Consider the following 23871-nt stretch of genomic DNA (forward strand, 5'->3'; position numbering starts at 1 on the left):
TACCTAGAATATTTAATAAATACTTTCATGTATTAGCAAATTTCATATATTTAGTAAATATTGTATATATTAGTTTGTTGGGGCTTCTGTAACAAAATGCCACAGACCAGGTGGCTTACAGAACAGAAATGTATTTTCTCATAAATCCTGAAGTCCAAGATCAAGGTATCAGTAGGTTTTTTTTTTTCTGAGGCAACACCCCTCGACTGAGAGATGGCTATCCTTTCCCTATATCCTCACATGGTCTTTCCTTGGTGTGCACACATTCATGCCTCTGATGTCTCTCTGTGTTCAAATCACCTCTTATAAGGACACCAGTCAGGTTGGATTAGGGCCCATCCTAATGGCCTCATTTTAACTTAATCGCCTCTTTCAATACCCTATCTCCAAATACAGTCACATTCTGAGGTACTGGGGGTTAAGGTATCAGCACATGAATTTGAGTGACACAATTCAGCCCATAACAACCATTACTAACGAAACAGGGTAAAGATAGTATGGGATCTTATTGAAACTTCAGTGTCACCATTTTAAGACATGTTCTGTATACTAAGAAACAGGCGGCCAACTATATAGTGGCATGATGATCATGTCCCACTTAGAACTTCTATTTTATACTTAATGAAAGTATTCTTCTAGAAGTTTCTAGACATTGACATTATAAAGAACTCATACTGCCTTCAGTTACATTGTTTTGCATGTTATGCTGTTCTTTTGCGTGTATCTCAGTAATGAAATATGATCCAGCTTCATTGACTTGTATCTTATTTTCTTAGGGCCTGTAAAACTCTTTTGTTGTTGTTCTGTAATAAATAGATAGGATAGACAGATGGATGGATAAATGAAATTGTAACCACTCCACCAATGAAGTATATCTGCTTAACTATTTTTGAATTTACACCCACTGTTGTTTCCATATCTTTCTGATCTTTCTGTGTACATGAAAACTTTATACTTCAGTGCTATATAATAATAATAACGGAATTGAAGTTACAGTTATAAACACTGTAGAATTAAATTTTTACATAATACGCATACTTAAAACTAGAGAATTTTAAATGGCAATTAAGCCCATACATGTGTTACCAACAATTCCAATACCATCGCAATGACAACAGCATGAACAGTTATGATCAAATTTGCACATGCATGAGCAATGACAATTGCATCACAATTGCCACAAGCCAACAACAAAGGTAAGACAGCACTGATTATAAGATGGATACTAATTTCAGGGATGTGTACATCTTAAGAGTCGCTGGAGTGTGATTTTTACAACACGAAAACTATGTAGCATCTTTCTTTTTTTTAACGTTTATTTATTTTTGAGACAGAGAGAGACAGCATGAACGGGGAAGGGTCAGAGAGAGAGGGAGACACAGAATCTGAAACAGGCTCCAGGCTCTGAGCTGTCAGCACAGAGCCCGACGCGGGGCTCGAACTCACGGAGTGTGAGATCATGACCTGAACTGAAGTCGGATGCTCAACTGACTGAGCCACCCAGGTGCCCCAGTAGCATCTTTTAAACATGCATTGCTTCATTTCATCTGCACCAGAGCACTTTGAAACATTAGAAACCAAGGCTGAGAGGACCCAGAATACAAAAATCACAAAATCTGGAACCAAACCTGATTGCCTGGTTCCAAATTCAACAGTCTGAATTTCAAGACATTTGTATCTGGTAGGTGAAAAGACAAGATAAAGGGTACTTCCTCATAAGTCATGTTTCTTTGAGTTGACATCCTGCAGACTTTGACTCACCTTTAAACATGCAAGATTAGCAACAGAAAAATCCCCCATGCAGGAGATAGCAATTTGATGTTATTTAAGGTATTATTGCTTCATAGGTTTCACTATAAATCAGTCACAGAACCCTGAACTTTTCTCCAGGATTAATTAAAAATAATAATAGACAGAGCCTCCCAACAAGAGAGGGGAAAGCAGAACTAAGGTCTTTGTGTGATTAATATCATGTGGATGTTTACTGCACTTAAGATAAAATTCATTCTTTTCAAGGCTTGCACAACCCTGGATCTCCATCCTCATTTCCAAATTCTTTTCCTACATATTACATACACTTCCTAATACTTACACATCTACCACTATGTCACAGTCACATTGGCCTGCTTTTTGTCCCTCATACTCATCGGTATGATTACTTGCCAATATTCCCGTGGCCTAGAATGCTCTACATGTGGCTCTTCCTCTTGTGAGATCTCAGCTGAAATGCCACCTCTTCAGAAAAGCCCCTCCACCCAACCTAAAGCAACCACACAGTTACTCTCTGTACCACTCACCTTCAGACTCTGCATTTTTCTGCTCTATTCACATGTGTTCATCACCTGTCTCCTCTTCCTGCCCATTTGCACCCCACCTCCATCTCGTTGTAGACAATGAACCCAATGAGAGTGTACATATTGTCTGTTTTGTTCACCACTGTATCTTCTGATGTTTTAAAAACAGAGCCTGGTGGAGGATAGGTGCCTTTATTTGTTAATTAAATAAATGATATCATTTGTAGCATCAAAATCTGAGACAAAAGGGAAAATGAAAATAATAAAGGCAAAATGCTGACTGCTAATGAATTACAGATTTGAAAGCCCATTTGAGGAAAGGACAAAAATTCCTCTGCTAATAATTGGTGAATATTTATAGTAAAATTTTTCCCAATGAAGACATAGCATGTCTTATTTCCTGCCCTAAAGTCCCAAGAGGTAAAACCCAGTGTAGGATGCTTTTATTCCTAATGGCTCTAAAAGGTGATATCAGGGGGTGCCTGGGTGGCTCAGTCCATTAAGCATCCAACTTCGGCTCAGGTCATGATCAAAACAGTCTGTGGGTTTGAGCCCCATGTTGGGCTCTGTGCTGACAGCTCAGAGCCTGGCACCTGCTTCGGATTCTGTGTCTCCCTCTCTCTCTGCCCCTCCCCTGCTCACACACACACACTCTCTCTCTCTCTCTCAAAAATAAACAAACATTAAAAAATAAAAATAAAATAAAATACAATAAAAGGTTATCTTGTCCTTAGGAGCAGAGACCAGAAGGAAATCTTGCTCTACCACATTCCCTTGAGACTTAAGTGAGAAGAGCATCTCCATATTCTCAGCTCCTTCAGGAAATGAAGGAATCTCCTAAAACAAAAGCCCCTACAGCACTCAAAAAGACCACACTCAGTTCCTCAAACTCAGTAGCCTTTCAGTTAAGGTTTATTAAATGAATGAATAAATAGCTGAAACTTAAGTCTGACAAAGTCTATATATCCACGACAAAGTTTTGTAGGAATTCCAGACATACCTCAGTCAAAAATCTCACAAGTTATCCTCTGGATTTACCTCAATTCAACCATTTAAACTTAAATCTATAACTTCTGAAAATAAGTTGGAGAACAACAAATGAACTACTTTTACTTTCCATGAAAAGATAAAGGACAGATCCTCCTCTTCCTTATATTGTCTTTGTGAAATGACTTATAAATAATTAGCTTAATTTACCCTGTATTTGAATCATTTGCATTTCTACTTTGATTTCTTACTGTTCTCTCCATAGCTTCATACACTGTGTGCCTTCACTAGGAGTTGGCATCTGTAACTAACACCGTTTCTACTCAAGAGAACACCCTTTTCTTAAAAGTCTTACTCAGTGCAATTTTGACATCTTTGTTCCTCAGACTATAGATAAAAGGATTCATCATTGGCCCCACAATGGTATAAAAAACTGTGGATACCTTATCTTGATCCAGGGACCCAGCAGGAGAAGGTTTTAGATACATGAATGCTGATGCTCCAAAGAAGAGAGAAACAGTAACTATGTGGGAGCTGCAGGTACTGAAGGCTTTGGACCTGCCCTCTGTAGAACGGATACGGAGGATGTTGGAGACAATCAACGTGTAAGAAATGGTGATGGTGAGACTGGGCATTATTACATTGATTCCCACCACAATGAAAACCACCAGCTCATTGACGTAGGTGCTTGTGCAGGAGAGCTGAAGGAGAGGAGGTATGTCACACATGTAATGATTAATGATGTTGCCATCACAGAACGTGAGCCTCAGCATGCATCCGGTGTGTGCCATGGCACCCACAAACCCCATTGCATATGTTCCTGCCATCAGCATGAGGCAGACCTGGTGGGACATGATGGCCTTGTAAAGCAGGGGCCTACAGATGGCCACATACCGGTCATAGGCCATCGATGTCAAAATACAGCACTCATCAATGACAAAGAAGGAGAAGAAACAGAGCTGAGCCATGCACTCCTCGTAAGAGATGGTGTTTTGCTTTACAAAACCTATCAGCATTCTAGGCATTATGACAGACGAGTAGCAGAGATCAATGAAGGAAAGGTTGAAGAGAAAGTAGTACATGGGAGTGTGCAGGTGAGGCTTCAGACCAATCAGAATAATCAAGCCCATGTTCCCCATCACGGTGACCACGTAGATTCCTAAGAAAATGAAGAAGAGAGGCAGCTGGAGTTCTGGCTGTTGTGTTAAACCCAGCAGGATAAACTGGGTCACTGAAGAGTCATTGCCTGCTGCCATGTTCCCTAGGGCGTATCTGTGAGAACAGGACAGAGGGTGACATTAAAATGAGCACCCAGCTCTCTTCCCCCAATCTCTCCGTAATGAGACAGAGTCCCAGAATGAGAATGAACTCACACCCACCCTCCTGTGTGCCACTGCTGTCTCAGCCTTTGCTGAGATTGTTTAAAGATGTCTATCAAAAAGTCATAAAGGGCAATATCCATAGGGATAAAATGCAGGAACATCTCTTCTATACGCCTTCTTTGACAGTCCACCAGTCCCACCTCAGGGACATCTGTCATCTCAGCAAGAGATATATCATTTCAAGGGGTCTGTGGCTCTCATAAAAAAGATTTGGAAAAAGAATAGTAGGAACGATAAAATGCAATCCTCACTCTTCTGCATTAGAACTTTAACGTTTATTTATTTTTTGGGGGACAGAGAGAGACAGAGCATGAACGGGGGAGGGGCAGAGAGAGAGGGAGACACAGAATCAGAAACAGGCTCCAGGCTCTGAGCCATCAGCCCAGAGCCCGACGCGGGGCTCGAACCCACGGACCGTGAGATCGTGACCTGGCTGAAGTCGGACGCTTAACCGACTGCGCCACCCAGGCGCCCCCTGCATTAGAACTTTAATATTGGACCTTGGCTCTGATGAATTTCAGGGATGAACAACCCAAAACAGAGATCTTCTTGTTATTTTTGTTTTGAGTGAGTTTTGAACTGATGGAGCCAGAGCACAAACCTCAGAACCACAGACTCTGAGGAGTCAGGAGTTACAGATAATGACTTCTGATGGTGGTTTTGCCCAGTGTCCTCTCAGACTAGGGGAAGTAAATATCATCTGCTTCATCAGAAGGTCCATCTGCTAACATGACCCAAAGGAGTTTTCATGGGTGGGAAATCCTAGGGAACTGATTAAAAATTGGAAGACCTGTGTTTTCCCCAAAGATCAGACTTTGCAGTGGAAAACAACTTTTACCTAGTCTACATTTACAACTTAGTTCATGATAATAGCATTGACTATTGGGAGTATGCCATTTTGCATACAATTTCATTTCCTCCCAAATGGGGTACATCCCCAGATAGAAGAACATGATGATCTTTCCTGCATCCACAATGGTTTCTCCCTAGCACCTATCACTCTATGAAATACTACACATTTACTCATTTATTCATTTGTTGTATGTTCCCACCACACACTCATGTACCCACTTACATTTGAATTTAAGCTCCAAATGGATTGTGTCTATTTTCTCCAGTGCTATCCCTGTAGCACCTAAGTGTTCAATAAATATTTGTATAATAGAAGAATAGATGAATTCCATATTTCCTGGAATTTATAGTGGATACTACAACAGAATTTCCTGGAATTTATAGTGAATACTACAACAGAATTCTTGGCACACAGGCAAAGGCTTGTGTGGTGTCAGTGGTTTTCTCTGTAGACCTGAATGTGGGAAGAAAAAGACATCAGTAAGACTAGTAAAGGCAACTACTGAACTCTTAGATACCATACAGATCAGAGTTACTGAGCTTTCTCCCTGAATGTCACATAGAGGACTTACTTTCACAGGCTCTCAGAGAAGTTCCAATGTCTCCCCCTCTGGACTGCAGCATGGAGTGAGATCAAAAGTCAGATTTAGGTCAGTATAGTGGCATTTGGCTTTCAAATGCCAAAATCAAGGTCAGCTTATTATGAGAGGCCATTAAGCCACTCAAGATTTTAATTCCTATTTTGACACAGGATAGAAAAGATCAAAGCGTAGATTTGGAAGGACTAATATGGTGGAGGCCAGCAGTGGGGACTGGTACAAGAGAAACTGAAGGAAGGAGGAGCTATGAGAGGCAATTATAATATTAAAATAAATAAGTATATAATAACCACATAAATAATATATAATAAATATAATGCAAGAGATGTTGTAAGGAAAGACTTATCAGGACTTCACACAAAGGGAACAGATATAGGCAAGAAATTCCCAAAGGTACTAGCATAGGGATTTGGATAAATTATGGTGTTGCTATAAACAAAGAGAACTCAGAACAAGTAGAAATATTCATATACATATACATTCAATTTTGAACATGGTGGACTTCAGTTGCCAACTGGACATCCAGGTAGAAGTATACAGCCTACTTAAGGCTAAATGAAGTTCAAGACACAGACCAGAATATGAAAAAAAATTGGAGATTAATTCTATAAAGGTTAAAGCCATGACATTATGTGAACTTAATGAGAGAAAGAGTAAAGGGAAAAAGAACGGAGGTCAAGAAAAATATTTAGGAACTCCCTCATATGGGTCTATACTTAGGATAATTTAAAACCAACCATTACTAAAATGGGTCTCAATTATTATTCTCGGACTCCTCAAAATTACAAGGGGACTAAACATTCCTCAGGGTAAATTTGAAATATGTCCCAAAAGATAGACATTCCTTGGGCGGCAGTAGTGATGAGGACCTTGGAGATTTATTAAAACATGTGTTTTTTTAGAAATGTTAAGAACTCTTATTTAGGTGATCTAAGAACCAGAAACACTCCCTCTAAGTTCATATTATATCAAATCACATTGCAAGAAGAGTTTTATGCCAAGGCTCTAAGCCAGAGCTGAAGGTCATTTTTTCACCGTTAATACAACCAGTGTTAATATGTGCAATACAGAATGAGTGTAGAGAGACTCTGAGCTTATCCATACATTGCAAAACTATCTCATTCATGTCCTTTGTTCCACCTACATAACAGTCACCTTAGCCTAATTCAATTGTAACAAAGTATGTCAAATGGTGACCCTTTTCATGAGACCTACCAGAACATCCCTTGACTCCATTTTAGTAACTCAAGCCCAGTATGTTCTAACTTGTCAAAGTGAGTGGTAATTTAAGCCTTATAGTATATTCTCCTAAAGATGCAGAAAAGAAAAACTTATTTTTGACTAACTCAATTTTTAATTTGCAGGATAATGTTTCACTGAGCTAACCTGCTATAAACACCCAGAAATGTTAGATAACATATTTTTTAATTTTTTTAAAGTTTTTTTAAAATTTATTTTGAGAGCCAGAAAGAGAGGAACAGGGGCAGAGAGAGGGAAAGAGAGAGAATCCTGCTCTAACAGCACAGAGCCCTCTGCGGGGCTGGATCCTACAAACCGAACTGTGAGATTGTGACCTGAGCCAGAACCAAGAGTCCAGCACTAAACCGACTGAGCCACCCAGGCACCCCGGCCAATATATTTTTAAGGGTAAATACAGAACTGAGGTAACAAAAAGAAAATTAAGTCTTCAAGTGCCAGGAAGGAAAAGGAAAACAGAATCTAATTCAGTAAATCTGGAGTGAGGCACTAGATTTTGTACTTCTAATGACTTCCCAGCTAACACAGAAGCTGCTGTTCAGATGAGCATATTTTGAGGAGAAAACCCATAGGTCATCCGGCATTTAGACCTTGGCAGGTGTCTGCAGTTAATCACAGTTTTTCCACAGGTAAATGCCTGCTTCAGTATAGACAGAGCTACACATTCAGGGTCTCAATAAAGGTGCATGGGTTTCAGAAAAGGTGAAAAAGCAAAAAGGCAGGCCAACTTTAACAAATGAAAGGGCAGGGCGCCTGGGTGGTTCAGTTGGTTGAGCACCCAACTTCAGCTCAGATCATGATCTCAGGAGCCCCGCATCGGGCTCTGTGCTTACAGCTGGGAGCCTGGAGCTTGCTTCGGATTCTGTGTCTCCATGTCTCTCTGCCCCTCCCCTGCACTCTCACTCTCTCTCTCTCTCTCTCTCTCTCTCAAAAATAAATAAGCATTTAAAAATTAAAAAAAAACAATGAAAGGGCCACAGAGATGGTGTGAGAGATTCAGGTTCAGAGTAAGCTAAACTCCAGGTGATCTGAGCAGAGAGCATCTACATAGACCCTGGCAAGCAGACTGAAAATAAATGAGTAACTATTCCATATATGAACAAGAATAAATACCAAATATGAAATTTTAGTTAAAAAATTCAAAAGACGAGGCACCGTATGAAAACACAAATTTTAAAACATACAAAACTATTCTAATTGTAAGTTATTGGTACATATGTAAGTATGTAAAATTATAAAAACTGTATTCTGGAGAGGAGGAAAAATTCTGCTAGGGTCTCCAGCTGGGCCTAAGAATTAAATTGACATAAGACAGATTAGTAGGGAAAAAACATCCACCTTTTAATTATTTTTTTCAAAATTTATTTAAATTCTAGTTAGTTAACATATACTGCAATATTGGTTTCAGGAGTAGAATTTAGTGACTCATCACTTACTGTGCATGGGATTTGTCACAAGAAAAGTGAAAACCAAAAGAAATCGCTTAGAGCCAAATGCTTACAATTGCAAGCTGGACAAAGGGTAGCAAATTGTGGAAACGTGACATGGCAAAGGGGCTTTAGCAAGGGTAGCTAATTGTGGAGAAGCAACTAGAAAGGTTTAACAAGGTTTGTTTATACAGACTTCCCAGTCTCGTGTCTCCTATCACTGGTGATAATGATTTTTGCCTCCCAATGTAGGGAGAACATCTTTCAGATAATATTTGTAGCTTTAATCTTTTTCAGAAGACTGGCTTTGCTGTATGCCCTAAGTTCTTGTGTCATGTTTTAATATTTTTAGACCTGATTTTTTTATTGCAATATTCTTTTTATTGTGGTAGTCTAGAACTGAACACTCAATATCTCCAAAGTATGCTTTAGACCTTACTTAAAAAAATTTTTTTTAATGTTCATTTATGTTTTGAGAGAGAGAGAGAGACAAACAGACATAGCACAAGCAGGGGAGGGGCAGAGAAAGAGGGAGACACAGAATCTGAAGCAGGCTCCAGGCTCCAAGCTGTCAGCACAGAGCCCAACGCGGGGCTTGAACCCACAGACTGTGAGATCATGACCTGAGTGGAAGTTGGAAGCTTAACTGACTAAGCCACCCAGGCACCCATAGACCTTACTTTTACTTTTTTTATTTTTTTAAAGTAATTAAATTTTTTTAATGTAAGAAAAAAAGAAAAATAAATTTTTTTCTTTCTGCCAAGTTCTGTGGCTAGACCTTACTTTTAAAAAGAGTTCTCTATATACAGAAAAACTGACAAGATAACACAGAGTTCTCATACATCCCTCTGGCACACAGTTGGCCCTAATACTAACATTTTATAATCATATGGTTACATTCATTACAAAAGATGAACCAATATTGAGGCATTATTTTTAATTAAAGTCCATAATTTATTTAGTTTGGCTTTTACCTAATATCTTTTTTTCTTAACAGGGTCCCATATTACACATATCTGCCATGTCTCTTTAGGCTCCTGTTGGCTGTGACAGTTTCTCACAGGTTCTTTGTTCTTTATGACCTCACAGTTTTGAAGAGTACTTGTCAGGTATTTTATAGGGTGTCCCTCTACTGGAATTTGATGATTTTGTAATGATTACACTGAGATTATGGGCTTGGGAGATGCAGATCACAGAGGTAATGCCATCTGCATCACATTGTGTCAAGAGTATATACTACCCTTATGATTTATGAATGTTCATTGTGACTTTGATCACTTGGCTGATGCAGTTCGTCAGGTTTCTCCACTGTAAAGTCATGCTCTCTGCACTCCAACTTCCACTCTGTACTTTTTAGGAAGGAGTTACTATGAGCAGCCCACACCTAAGGAGTAGGAATTACTAATTTGTTAAATTATTTATTTATATCAATTTGACCATATGAAGATTTACTTATACACTGGATTATAACCCAATATATACTTTATTTACTCAAACTGTCCAGCTCAAATTTTCCACTAGAGCTCTTTCAGTTGCCTCCAATGCCCCTTTGGAACACTCCCATTGTGTGTGTGTGTGTGTGTGTGTGTGTGTGTGTGTGTGTGTATTTGGTGTGTTTATAGCACTTCCTTACTCTGTGGCATTACAAGATGCTCCAGGCTCATCTCGGTTATCTCCTGCTCTGGTCGTTGAATCAGCCATTTCTACGGGAAATGGTATTAAATTCTTTGTATTAGGGAATGGTATTAGAAACCAAGATCCCAATGCTAGCTGTGCTTGTTGCTACGGGGGTGTCATTCTTTTAAGACCCTTTCAGTTGACAAAACAAAGAAATGTGTTTGTATACTGACAAATGTATATACATGTGTAGCCATCTTTATCTCTATTAGGCTAAATGTGAGTTTGTACTAATGTTTCCAACTCTCATCTATTATCACATCCATCATTCTAGCCTCCGTTTAATTCCACTTATTTGTAAATTCCCACTCCAACAGCAAGAAACCTGGCTCCCCTCCTCCACCATCCATTTACTTAATTGTCCAATTCCAGTATGCATGTTGCAGCAGTATCAGAATTCTTAACTAACATCCCCAATGGAAACCAACATCATCAACTAGAGCACATGCTTATGTACAGTTCTTTTGCTTTTAGTCTTACAAACTTCACTCATTTCTAGCTTTTATTCCCCTTCTCCTACACTGAAGTTGTTTCATAATTTTGTAATGCACTAAGATTCCCTGTTCATTATTTGTGTTCCTTCCTGGGATTGCCATGACTTCAAAAACAAGTTTTTAGACTTCCATACATTAAGCTTCATTCTTTGTACCATAATATTCTTTGGGTTTTGAAAAGTACATAACATCACTTGTCTATCATGACAGTGTCATATGGAATAGTTTCACTGTCCTAAAAATCCCCAGTGTTTCTTTTATTCACCCCTCCTGGTACCGTCCGAAAACCTGACAACAACTGATCTTTTTACTGTCTCTATAGCTTTGCCTTTTCCAGAATGTCATACAGTTGGAAACATATAGTAGCTAGCCTTTCCAAACTGGCTTTTTCACTTGGAAATAGGTCTTCAACACTCCTACATGTTTTTTCATGGTATGACAGTTCATTTCTTTTTATCTCTAAATAATATTTCCTTCTGCAGATATATCAAAGTTTATCCATTCCCTTTTTTAAGAACACCTTGTTTGCTTCCAGTTTGGAGCAATCATAAATAAAGCTGCTATGAACATTCATGTGAAGGTTTTTGTCTGGACGTGAAATTTTCAAATCAGTTGGGAAATATTGAGAAGCATCATTGCTGGATTCAGAGTGAAGACTATGTTTGCTTTTATAAGAAACTGCCCAACTGTTTTCCAAAGTAGCTGTACCACTTTGCATTAGCACCAGCAATGAACAAAAGTTCCTATTGCTCTACATCTTTGCCAGCAATTAGTACTGCCAGTTTCTCAATTTTAGTCATTGTAATAGGTTTGCAGGGGCATCTCATTGTTATTTTAATTGAAAATTCCCTAAAAACAAATAAAGCCAAGCAACTTCTCAAACACTTATTTTCCATCTGCATATCTTTTTTGGTGAGGTGTTTGTCCAAATATTTGTCTCATCCTTTCAGTTGTTTGTTTTCCTACAGTTGAGTTTTAGAATTCTTTGTATACGGTGGATACAAGTTCTTTCTCAGATCTATGCTTTGCCAATATTTTCTCCCATTCTGTGGCTTGACTTTCCTTTTTTGAAATTTTTTTTAACATTTATTCATTTTTTGAGAGACAGAGAAAGACAGAGCATGAGTGGAGGAGGGGCAGAGAGAGAGGGAGATAACAGAATCCGAAGCAGGCTCCAGGCTCTGAACTGATAGCACAGAGCCCAACGCGGGGCTTGAACTCACAAACTGTGAGATCATGATCCGAGCCAAAGTTGGACACTTAACCAACTGAGCCACCCAGGAGCCCCTTGATTCTCCTTTTTAAAACAATGTTGTTTCCAAAAATGTTTTTAAACATTTAAAGTTTGTCTTACCAATTTTTTTTCATGAATCATGCTTTGGTATTATATCTAAAACCTCACCAATCACCAAATCCAAATTCACCTAAATTCACCTAAGTTCTCTGAGTTCCTTTAAAAGTGTCATAGTTTACGCTTTGAATTTTGTAGTTTACAATTGGTTGATGATCTATTTTGAGGTTGTTTTGCTTTGAAAGGCATAAGGTTTATGTCTAAATTCATGTTTTTGCATATGGGTATCTGATTTTTCCAACATCACTTGTTAAAAAGATTACTATTTCTCAACTGATTTGCCTTAGTTCGTTTGTCAATAATCAGTTGACAATATTTTGTATGTTTATTCCTGAGCTCTCTCTTCTGATCTGTTGGTCTATGTATCTTTTCTTTCATCACACAGTCTTGATTACTATAATTTTATAGTCAGTCTTATAGTTGAGTAGTGTCTGTCCTACAACTTTTTTCCCCTTCAGTATTTTATTTGATATTCTGGCTCTTTTGCCTTTCCATATAAACTTTGGTGATATCCACAAAAATTTGCTAGAATTTTGATGGGGATCACACTGAATCCATAGATGAAGTTAAGAAGAATTGACATCTTAATGTTATTGAGTATTCCAAGCCATTGACATAGAATATCTTTCCATTTCTTTTGATCTTTTTAAGTACGTTTATTAAAGTTTGTAGTTTTTCACACCTAGATACTACAAATATTTTGTTAGGTTTATAACTAGGTATTTCTTCTTTACTGGGGATGGCTACAGAGGCGCTAATATGAACAGTATTGTGTTTTCATTTCAAATTCCAATTATCCAATTACTGATATATAGGAAATAAATTAACTTTTGTAGGTTAACTTTGTATCCTGTGACTTTCATATAGTCACTTACTAATTCCATGAGGTTTTGTTTGTTGCTTTTTGTTGTTGTTGCTACCAATTTTGAGAGATTCTCTATAGAGGTAGTCATGTCATCTGAGAACAAAGACAGCTTTATTTGTTTCCTAATGTGTATAAGTAGCAAACTTTTAAAAGTTATCATTCCAAGAAGCAATACAGGCCCAAATATATTAATAAATCTGAAAAATTTTATTTCAGCATTCTTGTCCAAACTATAATGAGATACCATTGTATGCACACCAGAATGTCTAAAATTAATAAGACTTAAAATACCAAGCATACATGTGGATGTGGAACAACTGTAACTTTCATACACTACTGTCAAGAGAGTAAAATAGTATAAGTACTTTGGAAAACAAATTGGTGTTTTCTAATAAAGATACACATACATGTACTGATCCAGATACTCCACTGCTAACTATATATCCAGAGAAATTAGTATACACATTAAAAAACTGTACTTAAATATTTATTCAAGTTTTATTTATAATAGCCAAATTTCCAACATTATAAGAATAGATAAGTAAACTGTGGAAAACAGATTCAATGAGATACTTCTCAGAAAATAATTTAATGATATATGCAGCAATATGTTTAAAATACAAAAATGATTATGTCAAATGAAGAAGGTAGATACAAACGTATAAACAGTTTGGTTTTATTTTTAAGATTTTTAAAAAGAGACAAAACTACTCTAAAGTGAGAGAAATCAGAGCAATGGGGGTTTCTGTTGACTAGAAAGGGGAATGAGGAAAATTTCTGGGCTCATTGAAATGTTCCATATCTTTTTCTGGGTGGAGTTTATACTTAGGCAAAAAGTCATCAAGGTGTATATTTAATATTTGTATATTTTACTATATATAAACTATACCTTATTAAACAAAATTTGAAATATTTTATGTCTTTGTAAGTAAAATTTATTTGTGTAAAAATATGCAGAGTTCAATATTTTAAACAATATATTGTTAAGTAGATATATTGGGACTTACAGAAAACTAGTGTGTGTGTTTTGTAATGTAATCTCTATTACTTATTACAACATTTAGTTTATTATTGTTGTTATTCAAACACATGAATAAAAGGTAAAAGGTATTTCTTACCTCCCACTATATTTAATATTCTAAATACACAAATGGGAAAAGCATTTTTTGGGAAACATTTGTGCTTTTTGGAAAAGCATTTGTGGCAAGTAGGAAAATTATATGAAAAAGCATTAGTTAAATATATTTAGTATCTTATTGGTGAGACAAGGTTTCAGTAAATTCACAAAATGTTGCTGGGAATATAGTTTATTTCTATTAATATACACCTTTTTATGATAAACTTCACTGTATTAATAAAACAATGGCTAAAATTTTCCTCCTAATACTCTGTGTAGTATTTTCCTTAAGGTGATAAATTTTAAAATTTACAGTAAGAACTATATGCTCTTTTTCAAATACTTGGTATCATTTTAGATGGTAAAGAATGCAACTTTTATAATACACTAAACCACCAACCCAAAACCCCCATACTGGGATCCTGAGATACATATGTATTATTTCTCTAATTATCCCCTCTTACTACTATGATTGGCAATGAACAATGGAGTCTGTGTATTGTCTTAGATATTGAATACATCGCCCTGATAGACACTCTCAGAAGCAGGTAGTATGCCATATGGATCTTGCCATTACCAAAGAACAGAAGGAAAGTCAGAATAATAACAGAAAAAGTGACAAGAAAAAATAGAACAAAAGGCCACTATTGGAGGGATCTGATCCTGCTATAATCTTTACACACAATTTGAAATGCATTTCTTTGAATGCTGCTGCCTATACCAGTAACAATATTGTTAAGAATGAGAGCTCTTGTAGCCCAAATGTCCAGCGATGGATAAATGGATAAAGAAGATGTGGTATATATATACAGTGGAGTATTACTCAGCAATCAAAAAGAATGAAATCTTGCCATTTGCAACTATGTTGATGGAACTAGAGGATATGTTATGCTAAGTGAAATTAGTCAGTCAGAGAAAGACAAATACCATATGACTTCACTCATATGGGGACTTTAAGACACAGAACAGGGGCGCCTGGGTGGCTCAGTCGGTTAAGCATCCAACTTCAGCTCAGGTCACCATCTCGCGGTCCGTGAGTTCGAGCCCCACGTCGGGCTCTGGGCTGATGGCTCAGAGCCTGTAGCCTGCTTCTGATTCTGTGTCTCCCTCTCTCTCTGCCCCTCCCCCATTCATGCTCTCTCTCTGTCTCAAAAATAAATAAACATTAAAAAAAAATTAAAAAAAAAAAAGACACAGAACAGATCAACATAAGGGACAGGAAGCAAAAATAATATAAAAACAGGGAAGGGGACAAAACATGAGACTCTTAAATATGTAGAACAAACAGAGGGTTGCTAGAGGGGTTGTGGGAGGGGGGATGAGCTAAACGGGTAAGGGGCATTAAGGAATCTACTCCTGAAATCACTGTTGCACTATATGCTAACTAACTTGGATGTAAATTTAAAAAAATAAAATAAAATGCAATAAAGTAAAATAAAATAAAATAAAATAAAATAAAATAAAATAAAATAAAGTAAAATAAAATAAAAAAGAATGAGAGCTCTTGTAGTGTTTGTCATTTCTATATCTAGATCAGAGAGCTCTAACTTCAACTTTATATAACTGATAAAACTAATCATATTTGCCCATTTTAGGAATAGCCCAGAGACAAAAGTAGTATAGAAGTTATTTTAAATATCAGTGCATAGTTTCTATTTAGAAAACATATTACTTTTTTTAAAAATTTTTTTGAACATTTATTCATTTTTGAGAGACACAGAGACAGCGTGTGATTGGGGGAAGGGCAGAGAGAGAGGGAGACACAGAATCCGAAGCAGGATCCAGGCTCTGAACTGTCAGCACAGAGCCCGATGTGGGGCTCGAACCCACGAACTGTGAGATCATGACCTGAACCGAAGCCGGACACTCAACCGACTGAGCCACCCAGGCACCCCAGAAAACGTATTACTTATTTATGTAAACTTGCACAAGATGATGGAGATACAGAAGGAAAAATGAGACGAGATCAGCTATCAGAAAAATCACAAGCACGTCTATTAAACCACACAAAACACAATCTCTAGAAACAACATGTTTATGATCACATTCTCACCTTGAAAAACACCAATAATTATAAAATAAAAAGTTGAACTTCTTTATACTGTTGCCACTTCTAATTAGAACATGCTTCTCCTTTGGATTTTAATCAAGACTTTCCTCAGTGCAATTTTGACATCCTTATTCCTCAAACTGTAGATCAGGGGATTGAGCATGGGCCCCACATTAGTATAGAAAACTGAAGAAACTTTCCCCTGCTCCATAGACCCCGGAGAAGAATATTTAAGATACATGAATGCTGCCGAGCCAAAGAAAAGAGAAATAGCAATGATGTGAGAACTACAGGTACTGAAGGCTTTTGATCGTCCTTGAGCAGATTTGATATGAAGAATGCTAGTGAGGATAAAGACGTAAGAAATCAGGATGGTAAAACTGGGTACTGTGATATTAATTCCCACGACTATCAGAACTACTACCTCGTTGACATAGGTGCTGCTGCAAGACAGTTGGAGGAGAGGAAGAATATCACACAGGTAATGGTTGATGACATTAACACTGCAGAAGGTTAGTCTGAGCATGCACCCTGTGTGGGCAGAGGCTCCAGCAAACCCCATCATATATGCAGCAACAGTCAGCAAGGCACAGACCTGATGGGACATGGTTACCTTATACAGCAACGGATTACAGATGGCCACGTAGCGATCGTAGGCCATTGAGGTCAACATATAGCATTCCGAGATGACAAAAAAGAGAAAGAAAAACAGCTGAGTCATGCAGCCAACATAGGAGATGATATTCTCCCTTGATACAAAGTTCATCAGCATCTTGGGGGTGAAAACAGAAGAGTAACAGAGATCAATGAAGGATAGGTTGAAGAGGAAGTAGTACATGGGGGTATGGAGGTGAGAATTTAGACTAATAAGAGTGACCAAGCCAACGTTGCCCACCATGGTGGCAATGTAGATCACCAGAAACAGGAAGAAGAGGGGTTGCTGGAGCTCTGGACGGTCTGTTAGGCCAGCAAGAAGAAATTCAGTCACTAAGGACTCATTTCTAACCAGTATTCTTCTCTTCAGAAATCTGTGAGAACAGAAGAAAATCCCATTAGAGACCCCAGCTCTCTCCTTACATGCTCTCATTTATAAGCAGAAGACTCCGAAGACTTTGCTTCACAGGGTCCGAATGGATTGCCACACACAGCCGTCAACATTAAAATCACTCTGTCTTTTGTTGCATGAGCTTCATGTGACAAACAACTGCCCTTGTCTTTACTAGAAGATACAAGGATGGAGTAGCTGAGGACTAAGCCCACCTGTTGGTGAGCTTCAGTAGGGAGGTATCCCCCTTCTCTCCCTCCCACTCATCTGATCCTTCACTTCCTAGTTCCTATGTTTCCATTATCCTACCAGATACCTCAGTTTCCCTGTGACAACAATCATGAAAGAGACAATTTCTCTCGGGCAGAGAGCATATCATAATTCTGCTTCCTAGAAGAAAGTCCCTACCAGTCTATAATCTTTGCAGATAGCTTACTGCAAGCATCCATGAAATCAATAATGGGTAACAAGTATCGAGGGGAACTTTGGTAGCCTAAGATTTATAATTTAACATGTAGTCAGTGTTTCTACATATTCTGCTTCCCTGTTCCAGCCTAGCTGGACAGATAATGAATAAAGAAAGGTGGATGTGCTTTCCTTGGTTTTGTAGTAAGGCATGAAACAGAAACACAACCAATTTGGATACTGATTATTTAGTTGTTAAGTTTGTGAACACATATCTAGCTGCATGCTTGTAACACATAAACTCTTTTATATGTCTATTTCAATTTACAACTTAAGAAAGAGATAAATCTTTTCCTCTGATGTTGCTACATGCTAGATGTCACTTGGTCCTGCTATGGCTATCTTGCTACCACACTGAAGATGAAGCCAACAGAAGGTATGCTTAGAATAAGCAGAAAAGTATATAGAAAATATACAGAAAAGTATATAGCCAGAGCTTTATACGTTGAGTTTCTTGTTATGAATTATAAATATTTTTCCTCATTTTACAGGAACAGAGAGGATGAGAGGTAAATAGAAACTTGATTAACTCACTCTCCTTCCATGGAAATAACCATGCTGACCCTGTAAGTATGGTTCACCTCCACTGGAAGAAGAACTGGCCTTTAGGATGTCAAGGTTGAGCAGAGGTAGTCACTGAATTTTCTTCTTCCTTTACCGGCAAAAGGGTCATAGCATAGATCTCACAGTCTGAATGTTCCAGGAGTCATTCTTGGCTGTAGATCAAACTGGTCATTATAAATTTATTAAGAAAATACGAAGGGCCACTACATACTTGAGACCTGAGCCACTGTGTCAGAGCTCAAGGCCTTTGTTTAAGGCTTATATATTTTTTGGATCTGGCTAGAAATTCAGGTGTGAGTCTCCCCTAGGACCTTCCCATCTCAATAAACTCTGTAGGGAAGGAACTGGTGTCTGTGCTTATATCCTAATTGTGACAGTAAATGTTAATTTCCCATCAGAGATTATATATTCCTTATGAGAAAGGATCTTATGCTGTCCTCTCTAAAGGTTCAAATAATTCATGTCATTGAAAATTTCTCTAATTATAATTCTAGGTAACATATTAGTTTTAAGGATTTAAGTTCATACAGATTTATGAACATTTCAGTAAAGTTCATTTTACCCTTTTAAAACATTTGAGTTCCTTTAAATATTCAGTGCCTTACAGACATTACAGTCTATTTTAAAGTGATAACAACTTAACTGCAATCACATACAAACCTTTATCCCTTTACTTCCTTCTCATATTTTGTTTCTGATGTCACAATTTATCTTTTTATATTGTGAATCCATTAACAAGTTATTGTAGCTATAGTTATTTTTAGTACTTTTTTCCTTTAACCTTTACTAGTATTAAGTGATTAACCACCATATTGCAGTATTAGAGTATTCTGAACTTGACTGGATATATTTAAATTTTCAGTGTGTTGTATATTTTCTAATGTTTTCATGGTCTTAGTTAGTGTCTTTTTGTTTCAGCTCAGAGAACTCCTTCCAGCATCTCTTATAAAGCAAGTCTAGTGGGAATTCTTATGAATTCCCTCAGCTTTCGTTGGGAGAATTTTTATTTCACCTTTATTTTTGAAAGACAACTTTACTAGGTAAAGTGTTCTTGGTTGGCAGTTTTTTCTTCCAGCATTTTCAGTATATCATCCCTCACTCTCTGGGCTGCAGGGTTTCTCAAAAAAAAAAAAATCTGATAGCCTTATGGAGGGTTCCTGGGCATATGAGGGTTATTTTTCCTCTTACTGCTTTAAAAAAATTTTTTTAATGTTTATTTTTGGGAGAGAGAGAGAGAGAGAGAGAGAGAGAGAGAGAGAGTAGGGAGGAGCAGAGAGAGACGGAGACACAGAATCCAAAGCAGCTCCAGGCTCTGAGCTGTCAGCACAGAGCCCAATGCGGGGCTCGAATCCACAGACCATGAGATCATGACCTGAGCTGAACTCGAATGCTCAGCCGACTGAGCCACTCAGGTGCCCCTCCTCTGACTGCTTTTAAAATTCTCTCCATTATCTTTCATTTTAGACAGCTGAATTATAATGTATTTTGGAGAAGATCACTTTGGGTTGAAATATTGGGGTGACCTATTAACTTTATGAGTTACAAGTCTAAATCTCTCCCCAGATTTAGAAAGTTCCCAGCCATTATTCCTTTAACCAAGCTTTCTGCCCCTTTCTGCATCCTTCTCCTTTGGGAACTCCAATCATGTCTACAGTGGTTCGCTTAATGATACTCCATAGGCCATGGGGGCTTTCTTCATTCATTTCATGTTTTTCCTGTATTCTCACTGACTGCATAATTTTAAATGTCCTGTTTCTACTTCACAGGCTTATTCTTCTGTCCAATCCAATCTGACACTGATGCTCTCTATTGGATTTGTCATTTCATTCATTATATTCTTCAGCTTCAGAAAGTTTGCTTCTTTTTTTTATGATTTCTATCCCTCTGTTAAACTTCTCATTTTACATATTGTTTTCATGATTTAATTGACTTGTCTTTATGTGTTTTCCTGTAGCTCGCCATGCTTCCTTAAAACAGCTATTCTGAATTCTTTATAAGACAAATCACAGATGTTCATTTCCTTGTGATCTGTTTCTGGAAAATTATTGTGTTCCTTTGGTGGTGTCAGGTTATGCTGATAATTCATACTCCTTGAAGATTGCTACTGTCTTACTGTCTGAAGCAGCAGCCACCTCCTCCAGTCTTTCTGACTTGCTTTAGGAGAGAATTACCTTCTGTCACCCCTGCTAGTGATTCTGAGCCTTTCCCCTAACTTTTATAAGGTTATTCCTGCTCCATACTTCTTGTTTCACCTTCCGGTAGTATTCTTAAGCTTACATGCCTTCACTCAATCTTGCAAAACCAGGTTGGTTGCCAAGAGCCTCCTTTTTGCTTTCCTTAAGATGGGACTGAATGCTCAAGTTTGTGATTTCTCCCCAGCCTGCAGTCTGGCCATCTTTCCGCATGTGCTCACTAGCCATCTGCAAAGACTCTCTCACTGGAAGCACATGCAGGGAGTCACCCACAGGGTAGGGTTATGTGTGAGTAAGGGGGTGCCCATGATTATTTGGAGTTATCCCCAATGGCTCATTAGCAAGCAAGCTTCCTGATGGAGTCCACAGCATGATTAGTAGGATCCATATCCCTTTTTTGTTGTTGTTTATTTATTTTTGACAGAGAGAGAGAGAAACAGAGCGTGAGCAGGGCAGGGGCAGAGAGAGAGGGAGACACAGAATCCAAAGCAGGCTCCAGGCTCTGAGCTGTCAGCACAGAGCCCGATGTGGGGCCCGAACTCACAGACCATGAGATCATGACCTGAGCTGAAGTCAGACTCTCAACCGACTGACCCACCCCATATCCCTTTGATGCCCTCCAACAGCCCTACCTGATACCTTCCCAGACAACTCCCATGCTCAACCACATGATATACCTAAGCAATCTGGATGGGATGAAAAGAAGCGAATCTCACAAAACAGATGAACATAAGGGAAGGGAAGCAATAATAATATAAACAAGGGAGGGGGACAAAACATAAGAGACTCTTAAATATGGAGAACAAACAGAGGGTTACTGGAGGAGTTGTAGGAGGAGGGATGAGCTCAAGGGGTAAGGGGCATTAAGGAATCTACTCCTGAAATCATTGTTGCACTACACGCTAACTAACTTGGATGTAAATTTTTAAAAAATAAATAAATAAATAAAAATAAAAATAAAAGCAGTGGATCTCTTTGGCAGTGTCTCATACAGCTAAGGAAACCAGGCATTCACTCACATACTCTCACTTTCCCCAGTGAGAGAAATCACAAGTCACAGGTTATAAGAACACCTCTTTGGCACTGGGCTATGCTGCCTTGGAGGACGCAGGACATAGGTAAAGTGAAACTATTCCTCTTACCTGCTTCAGTACATCCAATCTTGGATTCTTAATTTGCTCCAACAGTGTGCTGTGACTTCTCCACAAAACTTCTGGACTTCTACGAGGGCTCTCTCATCTGTGGGTGATTGTAGAAACTGCTGTTCTTTGTGAGGAAAACAGTAAAAAGTTGTCATTGTGCCATGATGTAATATATTGTTCGTCTTATGATCTTATTATGTTATTCATCTTGGAATTTTCTTTAAGCCAACCTAAGTCAAGACTCTCATCCTTTCTCCTCCAAGAATAAAAACTGAGACACCCAGAATTTGGTTGGTATTATAATCAAAGACGAGGGGAACACAGGGTATGTCCTACTATTACTCTTCATGAGAGTGCACAACATCATTATTTGTGTGTGTGTGTGTGTGTGTGTGTGTGTGTGTGTGTGCTGTGTTTGTTGTTAACAACAAACCTAAAGAATCACATTTTAGGAGATATAGGAGGATACAGACAGGAGGCTCCAAGGGCTCTGGCTGGACTCCCAAACTCTGGCCTCTCCATGGACAGAAGGCTTCACTTCCTGCAATGGTTTTCTCTTAATAACAGGCCTAGAACAGCCTGCTCAGAACGGCAACATACCAGTCTGCATAAAAACAAACCTGACTTTTTCCACCCCAAAAAAAGTCCATGCTGTCACCCCTACCTGAGAGGTGGCCTTGGTAACCAGACAGTGAGCTGTCAGGGAGTGAAAGTGTCCCCCAAACACCACCCTCCTCCCTTCTCCAGCTTCTCAGAACTGCTGTCTTTGCTCAGTGGCATGGTTTCTTAAATGTTTGCTCTTATGATTTCTTTTACTTTACAAAAACAAAAACAAAAACTATCTGAAAAGAAATAGCAGAAACACTAACTTCACAATGCTAGAACCTACAGCAGGGGAACTTTCTAAGCGTTTCATGCCAAAATGGGTCATTCCAAATCAAAGTCACTCTCTGGAGGTGAAAAAGATACAAGAAAAAGAAGAGAAGAAACTTGGACACATTTTTCAGGTCTGTGACAAAGAAGAAAGGGCCCAACGACAGGGTGAAGTTGGGGTCTGCTGGGTACCTCCAGGGCAAGGACCACTCCCACCTCATAGTGTGCCAGGACCCTGCAGAGCAGGGGGGCGGGGCTCAGGCACCACCATACTCCGTCCCCTGTGCTCACCTGTTCAAGAACAAGCAGTCCTCATCCAACCTCTTTCTGGGCATGGCTGGGAATGGGCCTGTGAGCATGTCAGAGCATGCCGGGACCCTTCATGAGCTGGGGTATCGTCACCCATCCAGACTGGGTTTTATTGTGCTGTGAAGCCTAATGCTCTCACTCCTCACCAAGTGCTGGCTGGAGCCTTGCTGGAGGAGCGAGCCAGATCGGTTCGGTTTCGGTTGGCATTGGCAGGGCAGCCTCTCAGGATCCTCTGCACTCTGCCCCCTTGCCAGCACTGGGCCTGTTGTACTTACTGAGAAAAGTGTCATTTGGGCCTAGCTCCACCCTCCCTCGAAAACTGCCTGCAACCGGCTCTGCTTCCCCAAGGCAAAAGGACAGGCCACCAAGAAAGGTGCTGGGAGGGCAGCCAAAAGATGAGAATCCAAGCAGGGCAGGAAGTGAGCCCTCACCGATTTGAGATGGAGATGGGAGAGAAAGGGAGAGAAAGTGGGATGCCCTGAAAGAGAGGATAAGGCTGCCAGGAGATAGTAAAGAATCAGCAGAATGAAGAAGCAAAGCAGCGAAGAGGCTGTGAGTAGACAGGAACTCTGAGAATGCAGAAGCCCTGAAATAGGAGGCCCTGAGAGAATGGGGGGCTGAGGTACAAAGAGATGGTTCCCTGAAGTGAATGAACGCCTAACACGGTGGAGGCAGATGCATAAAGAAGGAGGTGGCTGAGGGCCCTGAGACAGACACTGAAAAATGATGGGGGGAGGGGAGGGGGGGGCGTAAGGCATGGGGCATTGAGGAGCTGGACAAGGACATTAAGGCAGAGGGGCTAGAGGCAGGGCATCCACGGAGTGAGTCCCAAGTGGAGCCGAGCTCTGCCTCTGCTCAGATGGGTTCCAAATTGCTGTGGCAGGAAGGCCAGGCGCTCTAGCTGACACGTGGCAGAGATGCGGCCACCT

General features: G+C 39.1%; 2 protein-coding genes across 4 annotated transcripts; both read right to left on the reverse strand.

Moving 5' to 3' along the window:
- Nucleotides 1–236: 236 nt before the first annotated feature.
- On the reverse strand, nucleotides 237–4537 carry LOC124505259 (olfactory receptor 147-like). Its single transcript, XM_047071157.1, has 2 exons — nucleotides 3637–4537; nucleotides 237–250 (listed from the first exon to the last, which is right to left on the reverse strand). The coding sequence occupies exons 1-2, from the start codon at nucleotides 4535–4537 to the stop codon at nucleotides 237–239; spliced, it is 915 nt and encodes a 304-aa protein (XP_046927113.1).
- Nucleotides 4538–16419: 11882 nt separating this feature from the next.
- On the reverse strand, nucleotides 16420–21006 carry LOC124505266 (olfactory receptor 8B3). Of its 3 annotated transcripts, none has more exons than XM_047071167.1 (2): nucleotides 20989–21006; nucleotides 16420–17346 (listed from the first exon to the last, which is right to left on the reverse strand). In XM_047071167.1, exons 1-2 carry the CDS (start codon nucleotides 21004–21006, stop codon nucleotides 16420–16422), a joined length of 945 nt encoding a protein of 314 aa, XP_046927123.1. The 3 variants fall into 3 exon arrangements, with proteins under 3 accessions (XP_046927123.1, XP_046927121.1, XP_046927122.1); XM_047071165.1 differs by lacking the exon at nucleotides 20989–21006 and adding an exon at nucleotides 18397–18407 and having other exon boundaries at nucleotides 16420–17380; XM_047071166.1 differs by lacking the exon at nucleotides 20989–21006 and adding an exon at nucleotides 17520–17545 and having other exon boundaries at nucleotides 16420–17353.
- Between the last annotated feature and the right edge of the window lie 2865 nt (nucleotides 21007–23871).

The sequence above is a fragment of the Lynx rufus genome, unplaced genomic scaffold, assembly GCF_022079265.1.
Source record: "Lynx rufus isolate CCGP_SWC_20201006 ecotype Redwood Valley unplaced genomic scaffold, mLynRuf1.p SCAF_9, whole genome shotgun sequence".
Taxonomy (NCBI): domain Eukaryota; kingdom Metazoa; phylum Chordata; class Mammalia; order Carnivora; family Felidae; genus Lynx; species Lynx rufus.